General features: G+C 35.6%; 1 protein-coding gene and 1 pseudogene across 2 annotated transcripts; both read left to right on the forward strand.

Moving 5' to 3' along the window:
* Window positions 1–1,876: 1,876 nt before the first annotated feature.
* LOC143555460 (putative protein phosphatase 2C 11) lies at window positions 1,877–13,270 on the forward strand (annotated as a pseudogene). The gene is made up of 8 exons (XR_013139209.1): window positions 1,877–2,078; window positions 2,594–2,736; window positions 2,817–2,913; window positions 3,020–3,178; window positions 4,510–4,596; window positions 4,675–4,767; window positions 4,978–5,049; window positions 13,009–13,270. The product of XR_013139209.1 is annotated as a putative protein phosphatase 2C 11 (transcript).
* Window positions 13,271–15,481: 2,211 nt separating this feature from the next.
* Window positions 15,482–20,187, forward strand: LOC143555461 (zinc finger CCCH domain-containing protein 48-like). Its single transcript, XM_077045003.1, has 9 exons — window positions 15,482–15,528; window positions 16,085–16,619; window positions 16,713–16,808; window positions 18,866–18,955; window positions 19,044–19,145; window positions 19,231–19,377; window positions 19,464–19,643; window positions 19,734–19,831; window positions 19,916–20,187. The coding sequence occupies exons 2-9, from the start codon at window positions 16,086–16,088 to the stop codon at window positions 20,088–20,090; spliced, it is 1,422 nt and encodes a 473-aa protein (XP_076901118.1). The 5' UTR covers window positions 15,482–15,528; window position 16,085; the 3' UTR covers window positions 20,091–20,187.
* The last annotated feature ends 1,231 nt before the right edge of the window (window positions 20,188–21,418 follow it).

Raw genomic sequence — 21,418 nt, forward strand, 5'->3', positions numbered from 1 at the left:
GTATACATTTTGTTATCTTCATATTAAGCTTAATAACTAAATAAAAAATATGATATTCTTATTAATTTGTCAATTAAATGCGACCGAGATATACCGTTGTGGCCCGTATCAATTCTTACGTAGCTTGAAACGTACCATTGTGGACCATATCAATTCTTACGTAGCTTGAAACGTACCATTGTGGCCCATTGATCCGTATCAATTCTTCTTACAGCTGTTTTAACACCTGAACCAGGATGACCGTTAACTCACGGATTGAGATATCCCACATATAGTTCGGTTTGTGTTATATATAAAAGAATCAATATTTTCTCTATTTATTCATTATCTATTGATACTTGGACTCAAAACTAAAACTAACTTTGTTTTCAGTCGGAAGGCCCATGGCTTAGAGGAATGGGCAAGTAATTAAAAAACATAACTTTTCAACTGAAGGAACTTCAAAGCCAATTATTAGGCATTTACGGTTGTTTTAGAGAACTATAAATGCCATTTTTATATGTTGCTTTATCATTTAGATTTATTGTATACTATTCAGTTGGAGTTATGAGATAATTCTGGACTAGATGAGCTGTGGAGTTGCTAGAATCTGGACGGTATTTTGAAAGAAACAAACACTAATGAAACAATCTCGAGTTTAATTGTGATATATCGAATGACAGTAACAATATTTTCATGTTACATGTTGCAAAATGAAATCTGAATTTTCATGTTACATGTTGCAAAATGAAATCTGAATTTAAATGTATAGCTGATAAATAACACTAGATAAAAGATGCGTTCTTTTTTATATTCGATTAGGAAGGATGACAAGAATAAATAATGAAAGATGATGAAAAATTATTCTGACCTTCATTTTATAATATTAATTCGACCCATTGTCTTAGTATTTATAATGAAAACTGTTTATTAAAATTCAAATTTTTATATCCAATCCCTTCCGAATCTTTAAAACATTTTGCTGCTTATTTTTGATTGATTATTGTTGTGCTGATTATTAATACAAGTAGACGCTGTAAACACATAATTTAAATTAATTATTAGTTTATTTTACAACTAATTTTATTTACTTTTCTCTTTAATATGCATTATTTTAAAAATGTGTACAGGGTTTCGATAAATATATTAACCAGGCGACACAACCACTTGACACATTTTTGCAAACCGACGAAAAGGAAAATGATGTACACCTACACATTTAAGTTATGATTTTTCACTCAAATGTTGGGTTTATTATTAGTACCGTTTGAGCAGTTTCAAATTTTCAAAAACAATAAATGTAAATGTCATTATGCCAAATTGGATGTAAACCTAAGTAGCACAAAATAAAAATGATATTTAAAATCATACAAATTAGCACCACTAGCCCGCCGCAACGCGCGGGTAACAATGCAAGTTTATCTTAATTTGGAAATCGTAATAATTCTCACAGCCTATGGTGGGTTATGAAACCCGCAAAACAAAATCGGAAACACAACTTGAAGGGGTGGGGGATTGCTATGGAAACTCGTCTGAGCTCAGACCTCTGAGTTAGGTGATTCGCCTTCCCTAACAAAATTTACCGTAGAGACACGGTAATAAAAAATAATAAAGATAAAAGTGAATTAAATTATATGATTTCAATGTAAATCAAAACAATAATAAACATTCTTATATCATATTAAACAAAAGAAAAATAAATAATTACCAAAATTGGGTTTTCATGATTCACATAATTTCATTTGAAAATGATAAGAAACCAAAAAAACGTTGGAAAATAAAAGCATGGATAAAACAAAAGTGAAATGATGATCGATAAAATCAATGCTTGAATACACCACTCATCATATCATATCATAAATAAATAAATATCATTTTCTTCCTTTCGATGCATCATCATCACTAATCATTATGGACGCCACCGATTCCACCACCGCCACCGCTCCTCCGCCATCAAACCAACCTCCTATTCCTGTTACTGATGCCTCCAATCCGAAACCAATCGCCGAAGCCCTAACCGAAACGAAAGAGGAACAATCTCCCGCAATTGCGGTTCTCTCCAAGGATCCTGATGCCCTAGACAGTGGCGGTGGAATTAGGTATATATATATATATATATTATTACAATTACAATTTCACCTTTCGTTATGATTTTATGCATTTAGGTTAACCTAATTTTGGTTATTAAGAGTTTTTTTTAATTGATTACGGATTTAAACCTAATTTATTTCCTTTTAGTTTATAATTGATTGTGATGTTCTTATCATCAACACTTGGACACTTAGTTTATTGATACTGTATCAGATGGTTTATGTGATTCAATTTTAGCATAAGATTGTTAATGGTGGTGCGGGTGGAGCTCAGGTTTGCGGTTAAATCACATCGATGGTAGCTTCCACGGGCGTTACAACCTGAAGAAATGAGATGAGAGAGAGAGAGAGGGGTGTTTGAGTGTGGTGAGGAGAGACAGAAAGAGAGTGGGTAGGCGGGAACACCTTCGCCGGAGGGTGAGGGTGCAAGCCGACCACTCTTACATCCTGAGTGTGTTAAATTTTGTTAATGGATTTGCTAACTTATAGGTAATTAGTAATTAGATGTGTATTTGTGTATGTAGTTTTTTGACTGGAAGCAAAACTGCTGGATTTAGCTATGGATATGCGAGTTTGAAGGGGAAAAGGGCGTCGATAGAGGATTACATGGAAACAACAATATCAGAAGTTGATGGTCAAATGGTTGCCTTCTTTGGTGTTTTTGATGGTCAGCTTTTAAGTTACGTTTGGGAAAAATGTAACGGACTGAAAAGTTTGGTTATATGATATTGTGATGTATGTATATAGGTCATGGTGGTTCAAGAACTGCAGAGTATCTTAAGAACACTCTTTTTAAGAACTTAAGCGCACATCCAGATTTTATGAAAGACAAAGACTGCTATTGGTATATTGAACTTGATTTTGTCACTTTTCAGTTGGTTTGAGTTGTAATTGTAGTATCTGTTTTGATATGTTTGTTTTGGTGGTGAATCATGTTGATTGGTTGGCAGTTGAAGCGTTCAAACAGACAGATGATGATTACCTTAATGGAGAAAATCCTCAGCAAAGAGATGCTGGATCAACTGCATCAACAGATGTGATCATTGGCGACAAGATTCTGGTAGCAAATGTTGGAGATTCCCGAGTTGTTGCTTCCAGGTCTGGCACAGGTTAGTTGGTTGACTTAGCTACTGGATTTAGTACCATTTGTTTCTTATCAGTTACTTTTTTCAAACCTATAAAATTTATTTGTCTCACTTTTTTAAGAATCTAACAGATATGACTCTTTAAATAACCTAATTTGGTAGAAGGATTTCTTATTTTAGATATTATACTTCGACAAAACAACATGAAGTGTATCAGCGACAATCTATACAACTAAAATTTCTGCACTAAATGCATAAAACAAACCAAATACACATCAAAAACCTTCCCAACACAGTTTTCGTTGACAATTTCAGTGAGGGCCGAATACTCGCATGTTGTAATAAGCATGTAAGATTGTAAGAAATTTTTGTTTCTATCCTGTTAGTGTGTTTAATGTAAAAACCGACGTATTGGTTTTCTGCTTTAATTCTTTGTGGGGTCGGTTATGTTTTTAAATGTCAACGGATTCATGAAAGGAAACACGTCAAAGATCCAAACAAGGAAAACCTTTATTACCGACACCAGCTACACGTTTTGATATTGTATCATCATTAAGCTAACGAAACGAATATGCATTTATTATATGTGTGAACTTGAAGATGAAATAGGTTTTTTTAGATCTCAACATTTAGTTTGGAATTTGTCCTGTTTACCAATAAATTTTTTAGGTTGGGACATTGGTTTATGTTTTAGGATGGGTGAGAAACAGGCTGAACACTGTCCAAAGTGCATTCATTCTCCTAAGTCACCTTTTTAAATTTTTTTTTATATCTAAGGAATCAATTATTTATAAACTGTGAATAGAGTATCCAGCGGAACTATATTGCACTTGATAAAACAAGATATCAATATATAGTATATACCCTAAAATAGCATTAATAGAAAAGATAAACTCCGAACTACTATGGTAATAGAATGAAATGAAACATGTATCATTTCCATCGTTCGATAAAGATAAGTATGGGTTGTGATTTTTTAAGGGAGTATTTGGGATTGCTTATTTCATCCTCTTTATGACTTATTACTTTTCTAAAAAATTATAAGGTGTCTGGAAAACTTAAAAGTTGTGAGGGAGAGAAGTTATAAGTTACACTAATGTAACTTATAACTTATTGCCAAAAGTTTAAGGAAGTTGAAATAAGGAATCCCAAACACCCCCTAAACCTATGTATTCTAATTTTGTTTGTTATTAATGCCACCTTCTTTAAGGTTCAACATGCTCATTTTGTTGTTTTCTGATATCATTCATCAGTTTTTTTCCTCTGGTGGACTTCTATTTGAGTCCTGCATTATCAAAGTATCACATGAACACAGAGTTAATGCATAATTATGCTTTGTTTTGTTTTCTTTGCAGCAATCCCTTTATCAATTGATCACAAGCCTGACAGAAGTGATGAACGGGAGTGTATTGAACAGGCTGGTGGCTTCATCCTTTGGGCAGGTACGTCTTTGACTAGATGATTATGTTATAGATAATGCATAAAACTGGATTATTTATATATTAATTTCTGGAATTCAGGAACATGGCGTGTTGGTGGGGTCCTTGCTGTTTCCCGTGCTTTTGGAGACAAAACTACTTAAGCCATATGTGGTAGTTGAACCAGAAATTCAGGTAACTTAGTATTCAAAGTTTTAATATCAGCACGCGATCTATAACCGCATAAAGTAATTGGATTTACTTTTATATGAGCGTATATTCTTTGAAATTTCATATTTTTTTACTTCTAGCAAATAAGAGAAAGTAAAAGAATATCTATAGATTCTTTTGTTTGATGTGTTTTTTTAATGATTTATTGATGATGGACCAATTATTTAATGACAGGAAGAAGAAATTGATGGTGTTGAGTTTATAATCCTTGCAACTGATGGGCTTTGGAATGTACTCTCAAACAAGGTTAGTCACTCACATTGATGGCATTTTAGTTTCTATGCATCTAAATTTAAAGTAGCAATTTATGACACTACTTGTAGCATGACATGACCCGACAAGAAGTTAAACATGTTAGTTTTTGAAGTAAACTGTTTGGGTCATAGACGGGCTGACACGTTATAAGTTATGACACGATAAATAATGTATAAATGGGTTCAACTCGCTTAATCTATATACGAGATGCAATGCACGTAACTTAAAAAGTGTGTTTAAATAGGTTAATTGTTTTGACACATGGTGTTTATGACCCATTATCAAAGCGAAACAGTTTTATAGTTTTTAAATAGTTAAGTATGTTGTGATTAAGCATGGACTGCAACTTCTGGTAACTTTTATTTTATCATGTTAGTTGCGTATTATTATTTCTAAATCGCATTTAGTGAGTTGTGTCATTCATGCTATTGAATAGCATATATTTAACCGTGTTAGATGTGTCGGTTTCATCCATGAGTCGTTCATCATATTGACCAATCCTATCAACTGATCGATTGATGGGACCCACACTTTTTGAATGTAAAAGTTGTTCACTGGATAATTAAGGGGCCGTTTGGTTCGCAGAATGTTTGTCAAGGAATTGGAATTAATTCCAATGAAAAAATAATGTTATGTTTGGTTCGTAAAGTGATCAGAGGAATTGGAAAGTAAATAAGGTTAAATTTACAACATTATCCTTAATGATAGCCCACCCTTTCTTGGCTTGAAAATTGTACACAGACACCTTCCTCTGTCTTAACTTAAAAATTGTTTCGCTATAGATATCTTCCTTAATTCTTGGCTTCACTTACAAACCATCGCACATAGGGTCTCATCTATATTGAATTAATTTTAATGAACACTCACCGCTGCTTTTTTTTATGGTCTCATCTATAGCGAAGTAATTGTTGCGCTATAAATATCGTCTTTTTTGTTGGCATCTGTTCTTTCCAGCAAATGAGTTTTGTTTTTAATTTTGGTTAGTTTCGTTCATCCACAATCGATTTTGAATTGGTTTCTGTTCTTCCAGAATTAATTTTTGTTTCTGATTTTGGTTTTCGGCTCTGAATTTTTGTTGCTTTTTGTTTGTATGCATTTTGGATGTGCTTTATGTTCTTCCCAACAAACGATATTTGTGTCTGATTTTGGTTTGGTCTGATTCTGAATTTTTGTTACCCTGTAATCGATTTATGTTCATATGTTATTCACTATGATAATAGAGGTAGAAGAAAGTAACTGAATTATGTGAAAATAAGGGTATTTTTGTAAAGTTAAAACATTTCATTGGAATGTTTAAAATTCCATCACATATGAGAAGGATTGTTAAATTCTATCAATCATTAGAATTCAAAGGAATTTAATCTATTCCAGTTCCTTCCTTTTTTAAACCAAACACAATTTGAAATGGAATTAACTCAAATTCCAATTCCTATAGATTCTTATAACCAAACGGGGCCTAAGAATCCTTCTTTGCAAACGAAAGATCATCATTGTTTTCTTTTTTTGGGATTTTTTTTCTTGTGGGTGGGTTTTCTTTGGATTATCACCTGGATAGTCAATTTCATGAGCTAAAAATCAGGTCTCATCTTCAATAGGTTGTCTCATGTACCAAATAATATCATAATCATCATTGTAAAGAATAAGATGATTGTAGTGAAGTAATGTTTATTACTTGAAGGTGTGTGAAATACATAAACAACTACATCTATTTATACACAAATAAACCCTAGCTTTCAACCCATAAAAGGCCAATGGGCTTTAGCCAACTATATGGGCTAAAACCCTAATTATAACTAAATACAACTAACACTCCTCCTCAAGTTGGAGTATAGATGTTAATCATGCCCAACTTGTTACAAATAAAATCTATCTGAGCTTTCTGGAGCGGTTTAGTTAGAATGTCTGCTAGCTGAAAATTTGTCTTCACATGAACTGGTTGAATGGAAGGAGGATCAGTTTGTGTGCCTACTACTCGATCTCTGATAAGGTGGCAGTCGACCTCAATATGTTTTGTCCTCTCATGAAATACTTGATTCTTGGCTATGTGAATGGCTGACTGACTATCACAGTGTAACCTCATCAAGTCATTAGAAACAACCCCGAGCTCTCTGAGAAGACGAACCCATGTCATCTCTGATGTTACATCTGCCATGGCTCTATACTCCGATTCGGCACTCGACCGGGAAACCGTGTGTTGCTTCTTACTCTTCCATGATACAAGATTTCCTCCAACAAACACACAATATCCGGTGGTAGATCGTCGAGAAATCGGACAACCTGCCCAATCTGCATCTGAGAACCCTGATATCCGACCATCTCCTTCTTCCGTGAAGGCACCCACACGATAATGACCCTGGTCGGAGTATAATATACCCAAGCCAGGTGAGGTCTTAAGATATCTTAAGACACGAAGGGCAGCATCCCAGTGACCGGTGTATGGTGCAACCATAAATTGGCTCAGAATACTGACAGTAAAGGAGATATCCGGTCGTGTGACGGTTAAATAATTAAGTTTACCAACCAACCGTCTGTATCGCTCAGGATCTTTCATTGGATCTCCTTCTTTTGGGAGGAGTTTCTTTGTAGGAAGCATTGGGGTATCAACAGGTTTACAACCCAGTAAGCCACATTCAGTTAACATATCAAGGACATACTTTCGTTGGGAGAGAAGTATTCCTTGTGGAGAGCGAGATACTTCTATGCCAAGGAAATACCTCAATCGACCTAAGTCGCTGACCTGAAACTGAGATTGAAGAAACTGCTTGAGTTCGGTGATCCCGACCTCGTCATCACCTGTGATTATAATGTCATCCACATAAACAACTACGATAATCCTCTTTCCTTTCTGGTGTCTAAAGAAGATAGAGTGATCGTAGGCACTCCGAGTCATCCCAAACTGTCCCATAACACTAGAGAATCGACCAAACCATGCCCGGGGAGACTGTTTAAGACCATATAGAGAACGACGTAGTTTGCAAACTTTCGAGGCCTCCTCCTCAACAACGAACCCTGGGGCTGCTCCATATATACCTCCTCCTCAAGAACACCATTAAGAAAGGCGTTCTTGACATCAAGCTGGTGGAGCGGCCAATGATTAATGGCAGCAAGAGCGATACAAATACGTACAGATGGCATTTTAGCAACTGGAGAGAAGGTTTCATCGTAATCAATGCCATATGCCTGAGAATACCCTTTTGCTACCAAACGAGCCTTTAAGTGGTGTAAGGAGCCGTCCGGGTGTAGTTTAACCGTAAACACCCAACGACAACCAACAATACGCTTCCCTTTAGGAAGTGTTTCAAGATCCCATGTATGATTGGACTTTAGAGCCCCAATTTCATCTTCCATAGCCTGGATGAGCGAGAGCGCTCGTCACATTTTTGGGAATCAGGTAGGAATCAAGGGTAGTGGTGTACGCATGAGATTCAGGAGATAGGTGGGTGTAGGCAACATAGTCCTGGATCGGGTAACGAGTACATTTCCGGGGTTCCTTGCGAAAGGAAATAGGTATATCGGGAAGTGGTGCACCAGGAGGATCATAAACGGGTGTATCAGAGGTTGTTGGATCTGGTGATGTATTAGTGAGAGGTGTGGATTGCTCAGATGTAGACGGAGTATAAGAGGGTATTTCGGGGTCGTGGCTAGGGTGTGAATCAAGTGTCGCTGATGTTTGACCCCTACCTCGCCTAGCATATGTGAAAAGCAGTGGCGGAGATTCTGTCGGTGGGTCAGAATCAGTAGAGATTGGATCGGTAGAAGGAATTGACACAGGAATGGTGGGGATGAAGGGAGATGTGGGTATATCGAGGTCAGGAAACGGGTCAGAAACAGGAGTGGAACACTCAGGAAAGTAAGGACATGACTCATTAAAAGTGACATCGGCACTAGTAAAGTGTCGGTGAAGAGATGGGCTATAGCACCGATACCCTTTTTGAACCCGTGAGTAACCAACAAAGATACAACGAAGGGCTCGAGGATTAAGTTTGATTGTTTTCGGACGATGGTCATGAACATAGGCAACGCAACCAAAGACTTTAGGTGCTAGAGGAAAAGGAGTACCGATGGGAGATAGTATAGAAAACGGTGTTTTACCATGAAGAACGGGTGTGGGCATGCGGTTAATCAGATATGCAGCTGTGAGAACGGCATCTCCCCAAAAACGATGAGGGACACGTGATTGGATCATGAGTGTGCGAGCAACATCCAATAGGTGACGATTTTTGCGTTCGGACACACCATTTTGTTGAGATGTATATGCACATGATGATTCATGAATAATGCCGTTGTTTTTTAAGTATGAAGAAAAGTCGGTGGAAAAATATTCCTTAGCATTATCGGATCGGAAAGTTTTAATGGTGGTGTTAAATTGATTTTGAACATAAGCATTAAATTCTTGAAATATGAAAAAAACCTCACTACGAGTTTTCATCAAATAAATCCAAGTAGTGCGAGAATAGTCATCAATAAAGCTAACAAAATATTCAAAACCCAAAGTAGATTTGGTAAGGCAAGGTCCCCATACATTAGAATGCAAAAGTTCAAAACAAAAACTGACTCGATTAGACACTCTAGGGGGATAGGGACGCCTGGTATGTTTACTAAGTTGACACGACTCACAATGAAAATTAAAAGACGAAAGTGGTAAATCTGGATGCATTTGCCTCATAACCGCTGTAGAGGGATGACCTAACCGACAGTGGTTCTCATTGATTGAAGCATTTGCTGTAGAACATGTAGGACCTGACGGGAAGGTTAAGCGGTAGAGGCCTCCAGATTCAAAACCTGTGCCAATCAGACGGTTCGTCCAGATACAGTGAGTAGGATAAAATTTAGCGAAGCAATTGTGTTGTTTAGTAAGTTGGCTTACCGAACAAAGGTTATCGGGAAATTTAGGAACATATAGAATAGACGAGAGGTTTAAGTTGGATGAGGTGTTAATGGATCCAACCCTCAGTACAGGAAGACCCATCAGCCAGTCGAACAGGTTGGTGGGAGACTTTATTAAGGTTGGACATAATACCCGAGTTCCCAGTCATGTGATGAGTGGCACCCGAATCAATAATCCAAGATGAAGAAGGACTAGAAAGCGTACCTGAATCGGCCGTATTGGCACACGGAGCAGGAGCAGGAGTCTGAGAGGCTAGAAGCTGCTGGAGACGACAGTAGTCTTCTTCGCTAACTGTGTAGGTGGGAGTGGCAGTTGGATCTGAAGTCTCACCAGCGGCAGCCAAACGAGCTTTGGGACGAGGAGGTGGCTGACTTCCAGGAGGGCGGTTCGGACAGTCCCATTTTGTATGACCCGGTTCCTTGCAATAGTGACAAACAAGACCACCGCCCCGTCCAATACCCTTTTTGTGGGTCATATGAGAACCTCGACCAGTAGATGTATACATAGCCGATGTATCAGTAGGAGGTCGAGTTGCACCAGGACCATACATTTCCCGTAACAGATGAAAGGTTGATGCAACTGAAGATGTAGCAGCGGAGTTGCTCAACAGTAGGGGTCGAGCGCTTGAATACTTAGGTGATATCCCGGCAATGAAGGTCATGACATCCATCTTGGCGTTTCGCTCCTCCTGAATCTTCAAATCAGTATTGGGTGGAAACATAGTGCGAAGCTCATCTCGGAGTTTGCAAAATCGTGTGAAATAGTCGGTAAATGTAGAATCACCTTGCTCGGCCTGACCATAGGCTTGAACCACAGAATAAGCATGAAAGATAGACTCCTTGGCCGAAAAGGATGAAGAGAGGTGATCCCACATTTCCTTTACGGTGGAAAAGTTTTGAGCAATAGTAAGGATTTGTGTATCCATAGCATTCCATTGGGCCATTAGGATTCCGCTATCATCAATTTTCCATTCTTTGGTAATCGGGTCCGGGGGTAGTTTAGTGAGATGGTCGTCTTTGTCCATACTTTCAAGACCCTTTTGGACAAAGAGACTCCACGAACCCCAATTTTTTGAGTCAAGCTTAACGGGAATGCGAAGGACAACAGAGTAGTTGATAATACCTGGAGCAATCTGACTTTCAGTGGTCTTTTTGGCTTCCATTGGATCTGGTAGCTGGAGTGTTTGAACAAAACTTGAACACAATAACCGAGAAAGACGGAAAAAGGTTGTCGTATCAGAAAACTAACACGGGAAGCTTCGGAAGTAAAAAACAACAGATCTGGAAAAAATCCGGTGACCGGAAACCCAGTCACTCGCCCACACGCGCCGGCGCGTGGGAGACAGTGACGGCGACTGGGCGGCGCGTGGCGGCGCGTCAGGCGGCGATTTTTTGACGGATGATGTTTCGGAGGTTGCTGGTTACGATGGTGGCGGCGGTGATGGTAGGAGGTGTCTCGAAAAAAGATTTCGTGACAAAACAGTAGGTATAACGAGGTTAAAGCTCGTTTCAGATCTGGTAGCGGGCTGGTCAGACTATGGTTCGGATCAGATGGCGGCTAGGGTTTGGATCGAGAGCCGTAGCTCTGATACCATGTAAAGAATAAGATGGTTGTAGTGAAGTAATGTTTATTACTTGAAGGTGTGTGAAATACATAAACAACTACATCTATTTATACACAAATAAACCCTAGCTATCAACCCATAAAAGGCCCATGGGCTTTAGCCAACTATATGGGCTAAAACCCTAATTATAACTAAATACAACTAACAATCATCAATTCATCAGAATTCAGAAACTTAATAATCATTTGGGTAGTCAAATGTAATCACTTAAACCATCACCGATTGTTGCACAACCAGATGGTAAGTCAGATGTGTCCTCAGTATTTGTTAATGTACAGAGAACCAGTTGCCTCCTACAAGGCTTTTCCATCTATTTCATCAAGGATCAGATTGAAGTGTAATTCAATTTGATAACTTATCATGAATAAATACACAGCTATTAATAATAAATTAGTCACTTTGTGTGAAAAGTCTGAAATGCCCTTACTTCAAACAGGATAAACAATTGTAGTTAAAGCCTTGTGGACAGAAATGGGAAAAAATGAATTGAAACTGTTAATTTGGCCCAACCACAAGGAAGAAAACCATATTTAACTCTAGATAATTATATAAATGTTTTTCACCTCGTCTATGTGATGCACCTTCGCCCTGGCTTCGGGGACCCTATCAACTCGGTGTCCCTTGCTCTTTTTAGAACCGTGTTTGTTTATAGATCATTAGGTACATTTTCTCTTTGGACTTTAATTCAACACAAATTCCTATATTTAAGGAAATAATTTTTTTATAATATATAGGTTTGGTATTGTTTCTTCTTGAAATTCAAACAATAAATGGCTCAATCTTTTATCGTGGGTTAAAATGATCTATGGATAAGGTCATTCTTTGGTTCTAACATTTTTTGGATCGATCACTTACGTCTTAGTAAGTTAGTATAGTGATGCTGTAATTCTGCGAATTAGTCCAAGAACAAATAAAAACACATCACATATTGTTAATTTATAAATCACACATGCTCACACATACTATAAGGCACTCTACTGAACTTCCTATGACCAATATTTATTCTTGCCTAGACTTCATGGTTTTGCTCGTGTTTGTTTATACTTTGTAACTAACTAGATGATTTTCTATAATACAATAATTGGAGTTTTTATTTCATATGATTTCGCTCTTCTGTTTAGGTGATACTTTGATCATTTTGGTTCTTCAGATCATCGGAGATTTTTGCCTTTTTTGCATCTCAAGTTTCAAGCTTTTGGATGTTTTACATGCGTAAATAATATTGTCAAAATCACTAGGGTGGGTTGGGTAATGGAGGGAATTGGGTGTGTAAAAATGGGTAGGGTCAGGTCGATTTTTGTGAGTTTATAAAACTTGAAAATATTTATGTTAAATGTTTATCATACAATCTGTAATATAATACAATGGTATTAATATGATAATTATCCAAAATGGGTTTTAATAGAAAAAAAAGTAATGCAAGCGTTGTTTGGTGCAGGATGCGGTGGGTATGGTGCAGGAAATAAGTGAAGCTGAAGCTGCATGTCGGAAACTTGTGCAAGAATCATATGCAAAGGGCAGTTCTGACAACATTAGTTGTATTGTTGTTCGTTTCGAGAAACATTGATGCATCGAATGTTCTTGAAATACATAGATATAGATATCGTTGATCTAACCTTGTTACCTGTTCTTACAACTTTAGAGCTACACCCTTGTTTTTTAAATGCTTATATATCAAACTTCTAAATTAGGTTTTGGTTTTTCGGTCTATAAGCACCCATGTATGTAAGTTTCAGGTGTAAATTGTGTCTGTTTGACTGGTTGAATTATTCAACCCGAATACAGCAACCCATGTATTTGTTTGTGTAAAAAACTTAACGCACAAACATCTAAAGTGTGTAACTAAGCGGGACGTGCAAATTGGGTTGGTTGGTAGCTTGTAAAAAGTAGGTTAAATGAATACAGCTAAATAGAAATAGGGCAATCTGAACATAACCCATTTAACTTAATACGTCAATCCAATTGCGACTTGTCTAATTTAGTAGGTCAAACTAAACATTATCCGTTTTAAGGGAATTATATATCACAACTCAAAAACTGTTTTATTTTTAATTTTTTTATGTCGCGTTTGGGTTGAAAATTGACTCCTCTAAAGCAGATTTTAAACATTTCAATCTAAAATACATGCATCTAGGCTTGTAGCGACGTTCTGATAAAAAAATAAAGCGGTGGTAAATTTGGATCTTTGAGGACTGACACCACTTATATCTTAAGATGGTTACTCAACTTAGGCTATGCGTAATGGGGCGCGAGTTTGGGCGAGAAAGGGCGACAAAGGGAGAGCACACCGCCCCCCTGCGCGATATTTGGGCGAAATGGGGCGGGGGCAAGGAGTAGATGTCGTCCAAGAAGAAGAAAAAAATATTATTATTATATTAACATGTGTGTGTGATATATACATATATGTATATATTATTATTATATTACTATTGTAGCCCCTACACCATTACACCCCAAAAACAAATTTTCACCCCTTGCTGACTAGGCGTCACACGGCGCAAAACGCCCCAATTTGTAGCCCCTTCACTACGCATAGCCTTACTCATGTTACCCATATTATGCCATTTTGTAGATGACTACTCACATTTCACATGGTTTTATCCACTTAAAGCAAAATCATATTTTTCTTAATGTTTTGGTGACCTTTTAACCATTTTACTCTTTGTGATAACAAAGTAAAGATTTTCCAAAGGATGGTAGAGCAGAGCTCACTAACAATTGAGAACAACAACTCTTTTAACATGGCATTCGTCTTCGTCTTTCGTGTCCTTACACACCTCAACAAAATGGTCGAGTCGATCGCAAGCATATGCATATAACAGATTAACAGAAATAGATCTTGCCATCTTATTTAATTTTCATCCACCAACAACATTATGGCCATGGGTAGACACGTTTATATCTACAACTTATATAATTAATCGTCTACCCACTCCCGTTCTTGGAAATAACTTTGAGATGTTAATTTATCAATTTCCATCCTATGCCTATTTTAGAAATTTTGGTTGTCGGGTTTTTCCTTACCTGAGGGATTATACTCCTCACAAACATGCACCAAGAAGTGCCTCGTGTATTTTTATTGGCTTTAACCCGAGAAATAAAGGTTATAAATGCTTAGATCCGTCTAACTCTCAAGTTTATATCACCCAACTTGATCAGTTTAACGGGGATACCTTTCCTTTCGCTGGCATCATTCCATCAGTAGATGAAGCCAAACATGTGTTCTCCAACTTCTACCATAACTAACCCTAAACAAAATCTAATGCAAATATATGCACCCATTCATCATCACATTCACAAAATTTTGCCAACTCTTTTGTTCCCTCCACTAATTCACAAACATGCATAGGTTTAATTTATAGATAATTTAAAATAGTTTTTGACTAAATTGTATACACAATTTTATTAAGAAACCAGGTAATTAATCATAGTAGTTTTGACATATGTATTGCAAAATTTAAAAAGTCAATAAGGAATAAAACGCTCCATAATTGTTCTTTATTTTAAATTTGCTCTATGTGTTTATATAAATGATTTTTTTTCTCAAAAAATATTCTAATATATGTTTTCACATTTGTTTGTTGGTTTGTTATTACCTTAGATGTAGTACTTATAGTTATTGAGTTTTATCTTAGGCCTTATTTTTATGCAAAGATATATGATATATTGTATTCATTAGACCATGAGTCATTTTCCACTCTCAAAACGCCCATAACATAGATAAGAGGCGTATAGGAGGAGTTTTTCCAATTAGAAATTAAAAGATAAATTTTCCTTAATTTTGAAAATGAGAAACTTGGGCTCCAAGTAAAGCGTAAATTGGACGCGTCTTTTATTTATATAACGCAAACCCAGACTCTTACTCATATCACACACAATTCACATTATAACCCTAATCGTAAGTTTTACGCATCAATCAGTCACAAATTTCATCCATACAGACGCGACTAATTAACAGGTTTGATAATAGTTTATTGTGACTACCATCATTATTATTAGTGTTTTCCTCTCGTAAATATATATACATGTATATCAATCAAATCGTCAAGCTCTTCGGATTGCCATGGATGATTGGATCTGTTTTTCACGATTCCAGATGGTGGCCGGATATGATAGATTTAGCTTTTAGGATTTTGTTTGTTTATTTTCACCAGCTATGCGTTGATTGATGGATTATAATCTTAGGGTTAGGGTTTAGATTATGAATGCCATTCGATTATATTATCATCTGGCGATCGGCAGATTCGGTGGAAGTTTGTTTTGATTGCTGGATAATGTTAGGGTTAGGGTTAGGGTTGGGCGTTGGGGATATCACTGGATCATATTTAGTACGCTTGGCTTTCAACGGTTTCGGTGGAAGTCTGTGATAAATGCTAGATTTGATTGGTCTTCTCGAACTGTCGGATTATGCAATTTTCATTCTGAAACCTGATGATCAGCACTTGATATATGGAAGATTGATTGATTTTGTTGAATAAGGTGAGCTAATTATCACTAGTTTTCATATTATTTAGAATGGCATTGGTTGCTGGTAAGAGGTTATCGATCAAGACCGACACCTCCATGTTCAAGAGACTTGGTGGAAGGAGGTCTCAAGAAAACAACGCTGGAAGAAATCATCAAGCTCCTGTCGTCTGCAAGTATTGGTTGAAAGGAAGATGCACCAGAAATCCCTGCAAGTTTTTGCACCCGGAGCGAGCTAAACCGGACACTGTTAAGTCTGGTCTTGTCTGGAAGAATCCCAACAGTTACAATAAGCTGAACACTTCGCCACCCAAACCGACGTTTGTGAAGAACAATCCCAACAGTTATAAGTTGAACAGTCCACCTCCCAAACCGACATTTGTGAAGAACAAAGAGAACTGTGACCACAATAAGATTGTCATGAAGAAGACAGAACAAAAGGTGTTGCCAAGTTCTGGTCAAAGTCAAACTGAACGCGTTGAGAAGACTGAAAATGGTGTCAAAGACGAAAAGTGCCACAATTTGCAATCATGGTTTGGGGATAATGGACTTTCATTGATTGCCCAGTTGGAAGGACATTCAAAGGTGTTAAAACATGCCACCGAGTTTTTTTTTTTCTTTTTATTGTTCTTTGTTTATCACTGTGGACCTGCTTATTAATTGAATTTTTGTATTCAGGGCGTAACTGGGATTGTATTACCTCATGGAACCAACACACTTTATTGTACTAGCAAGGACAAATCTCTTCGAGTTTGGGATTGTAATTCTGGAAAGGTCGGTTTTGAATGTTTTTGCATTGTGAAATATTACTTTTGTGCTTATACAACACTAGGTTAGGATCCCGTGTGCAACACGGGTTAGAATAAATAAATTTCAATGACGACACAATGTAAAACACAAATAATGTGTTAAATTGTTTATATAAATATGCAGTTTACAGTATAATACATTACATATTAAACGACATGGTGTGTGTATACATACATACATACATACATACATGTATATATATAGCGTTTTATTCCTAAATCTCTAAATGTTTACATGTATATAACATTTATAGTTTTATATGTAACTTAATCGTATTTGTCTCTACATGTATGTCATGTCATCCGTTTTATCTTTGTGTTCTTAAGCCAGGGCCGGCTGGAGGGTAGCGCCGGTCACGAAATTTTTGGGGACCAAAATTTTTTATATCTATATTTTTATATATACATTTAAAAATATTTTAAAAATATAAAACTTATAAAATATGATTTGATCTTTTCCATCTTATAATTATGGGGCCCAAAATTTTTTTCATACATAGTCTATTTAATCAAGTTTAAATTATTGGGTTCAAACTAAAACTAAAAAAACTAAATAAACTCCCAATTCAAAATAAAAGAAATAGTTGTCAATTGAAATTCCTGTTTTACTTCCTTCATTCTTTGCGAATGCTAAACAAAACCTGAACAATGACTAACCCAGCAGACCACCACTATTGGTTCATTGTTGGCCACCAGGCTCCTCTGCGGTTGACCAAGCCAGCCACCAAGGACCAAGCTATTTTTTTATCCAATGTTAGGAGAGTTTCACTAATAATTGGTTAATCGTTAGTTATTATAGTATTTGATTTTAATAATATATTTTTCTATGTTTATTGTTATAACATTAAACGTCATTTAAAAAAGTTAGCTTATATATTTTGTTACTTGTTAAAGCTGTGGGCCTTTTTATTTCGGCTAGACCGAGGTATCTAAATCCTCGGAGACGACCCTGTTTTTAACAACGGATATAGGATATTAAACTGTACAACGTTTATAGTCCGGATAACATGAAATATTTTTAAAACTAAGCAACCATACACAATATATCATGAAAGGGCTAATGACAAGTTTGATGACAAATGCATTTTATAAGGTCATTGGGTATACTCTAACCTCAACATAAATTAAGATTATTGACACTTTAAAAATGGATTAAATCACTCATCACTTGTGTTAAATTTGTTAAAAAGGGGTCATGGATTATATGCTTTTAACGTGTTAAAAGACAAAGAAGAATATATTAAAGTAACAATTAATATGAGTGAGATGGAGTTAAAAGGATTAAACAATTTACTTTGGGTGAGATGGAATGAAAGAGAGAAAAATAAGTGATGTGGTGTTTACTTGGAGTTAAGATGGGTTAGAGTATACCCAATGGCTTAATAGTTGGTTTACTTATTAATTTCTTCCTTAACATGGGATAGGATTAATATAGTTTTTTTTTTTTAACTTTTAAATGTGTCAATTGGCATAAGATGGTCTAATTAGATGCTGACACCACCACATTTTTATTTATTATGTTAAGGATTACTTATAAAAAATACAAAATTGTTGAAATGATAAAAACAGAGTACTTATTCTTTAAGCTAAAGTTCTTTTTATTTTGTTATTTAAATAATAATAACAATGATAATAATAAGTAAACAGAGTATTTCATTTTCTTATAAATGGAAGAAGTATTAATGCACTCTCACATGTCCATTGAGATACTCTCATTCTTGAAGTCTTAAAATTTAAAAATTACAATTTACAACAACACACATTTATTATTGACATTTATTACTAATTACTAATTAATTAACTCATAATAATAGGATAATCGTATTTAAAGAAAGGTTCAATTATCATTTAATAATTTTAATTATTCTTATTGTAAATAAAGAATAAAGGTTTTAATGATTGAGATAAAACTTGCCAAGTGGCACAACCATGGTAAAATTAGATGTCAAGTGGCACAAATAGGTTTTTATTTATTATAATAGGAGATTTCTCGATGTTTATGCTATTATTTTGTGTTTACAGTGTGGGGATGTTATCAACTTCGATGAAGAATGTGGGACTTTGGTTGAACAAGGCCCATGGATCTTTGCTGGGCTTCAAAATATGATTAAGGTAGATGTTAATACTAGTTTGTTCAATAAATGTAATGTTGTAATGCTTGTGGAGTTGTAGTTACTAATTGGGATATTGATTATGGCAGGCTTGTAATCGCGAAACTCAACCAACAGTAGTTATCCAAGCAAGTGGTGGAATGGTTAATGCAATTACCATGTTTGAAGACACTCTTTTTGCCGGGATGGAGGTAAAATACAAAAGCCATTTATTTGAATAATATAAATATTTACTCATATTGGAGACATCAGTTTTAAATTTAAATTCTGGTGCAGGATGGTACTGTTTTATCATGGAAATCCACTTCTAAAAACAGTTTTGCAGAAGAAGCAACATGTTTGAAGGGTCACACTGGATCTGTACTTTCGCTCATTGTAGGAGCTAAACAGCTCTTTTCTGGTTCTGCCGACCGCACTATTCGAGTATGTTTCTATAAACATTAAAAAAGATTGTATTTTTAAAAATCTTATCATCATGTTTACTGATTGTGGTTCTTTTTCTTTTGAAGGTATGGGATGCTGAATCCTTGGAGTGTAAACATGTTCTCAATGGACATACGAGTGACGTGACGAGTGTCATATGCTGGGAGCAGTATTTGTTTTCTGGTTCATTGGACAAAACAATCAAGGTTTGGTCTGCAACTGCAAGTGGCAACATTGAGGAAGTTTTTCAACATAATGTGGATAATGTAAGTTGTGAATAACTCATGTTTTCTCTTTTTGTGTGGAACATAATCATAATATATGGTTTGATGGTTTTGATTTCTTGATTGTTGCAGGGTGTTCTTGCGTTTTGTGGGACTCATGATGCTGAAGAAAAGCCGATATTGCTATGTTCGTGCAAAGACGATGGTGTACGCATATTTGATTTGCCTTCGTAAGTTTCACACTCTATGCATAACTTTATTTGGTGGTGGTTGGCATTCAAAATTAAATCTTTTTTGTTTTTTTTATTATATAGGTTTGCTGAAAGGGGTAGAATATATTCAAGACACGATGTCAAGGCAATCCAAGTTGGTCCCGAGAGCCTATTCTTTACCGGCGATGCAGCAGGCTTAGTTTCTGTATGGAAACCAAATGGAGAATCTGTCAAGCGAACTCAACAAGAAAAGAGTTTAGATGAAGTTATAAATTAGTGAAACAACTTGTAAATTGCCGATTATTTTTATGAATGCAATGCTTGATTTTTGTGTATTTGTTTCATATTACTGTTGTATGTAATATGAAAACCAAATGGGGCGCTGCCCTTTGTTGTATATGCCGAGTTTTGAAGGCTAATAGAGCTCAAGAGGATGTTGATTTTTCTCATGTTCCCTTTATTGTTGATTTGTTTCAATATTATTAGTGTGCCCGTTTATTTCGCATATTCTTACGGCTTATTCTTTTAAGTATAAGGCGAATAAATGTATACAAAGACTTTTGTTCATAAAATATAAAGTTCTATTCTATTAAAACTTGAGCAGAATAAAAATAAGGCAAAAGATCAAATACAAATAGAAAAACGTACTAAACGTACGAATTGAAGGATTTGACGGTGACAAATTTTGGGGGATTATTTCATCCTTCACCTGCAACCCATTGCCCACACATCTATTCTACAATTTCTTTACTAATTGACTTCTCCCTTTTTCTAATCGTACCATCGCATGTCTTCATCGTATCATCCACCCACAACCCATTAATTGATGAAATCAGTTGATTTGTATGATTCAATTAAAATAGAATTCGATCTTCAAAAAAAGAGCATGACTTTTTTTCAAGGGATTTAGGTGAAATCAACCAAGTTAATCAATTGAAATAACATATGAAAAGAATGGGTCAACTGAAATTAAGAGTGTTTGAAATCAATAAAACAAGACTTGTACAAAATAAAATCAATTAGAATTAGGCAATTAATTAACTGTGATGGTTGAAGAGACGATATGTAATCAGGCTAAAATCAAACTTCAAGTGAAGTAATTTTTAATTTCAAATAGTGTAATTTTATTACAGTTAGAGTATTTTTAAATTCCACCTAAAGTAATTTTCAATTTCAAGTAGTGTAATTTTATATTACAAGTAAAGTATATTTAAATTTAAAGTAGAGTAATTTTCAACTTCAGTGTAATTTTCAGTTTAAAGTAATGTAATTCTCAATTTCAATTAGAGTAATTATATTACAAGTAGAGTAATTTTCAACTTCAAGTAGTGTAATTTTCAATTTCAGTCAGAGTAATTATATTACAAGCAGTGTAATTTTCAATTTAAAGTAGAGTAATTATGTTACAAGTAGAGTAATTTTCAACTTCAAGTAGCGTAATTTTCAATTTCAATTAGAGTAATTATATTACAAGTAGAGTAATTTTCAACTTCAAGTAGTGTAATTTTCAACTTCAAGTAGAGTAATAATATTACAAGTAGAGTAATAAACTTATATAAGTAGAGTAATTTATGAAACAAAGGGTTCTATTGGTGGTTCGTTCAT

The sequence above is a fragment of the Bidens hawaiensis genome, unplaced genomic scaffold (assembly GCF_021521415.1).
Source record: "Bidens hawaiensis isolate Kalapana, Puna unplaced genomic scaffold, B.hawaiensis_p1.1 tig00018132_1, whole genome shotgun sequence".
In the NCBI taxonomy this organism is placed as follows: Eukaryota; Viridiplantae; Streptophyta; class Magnoliopsida; order Asterales; family Asteraceae; genus Bidens; species Bidens hawaiensis.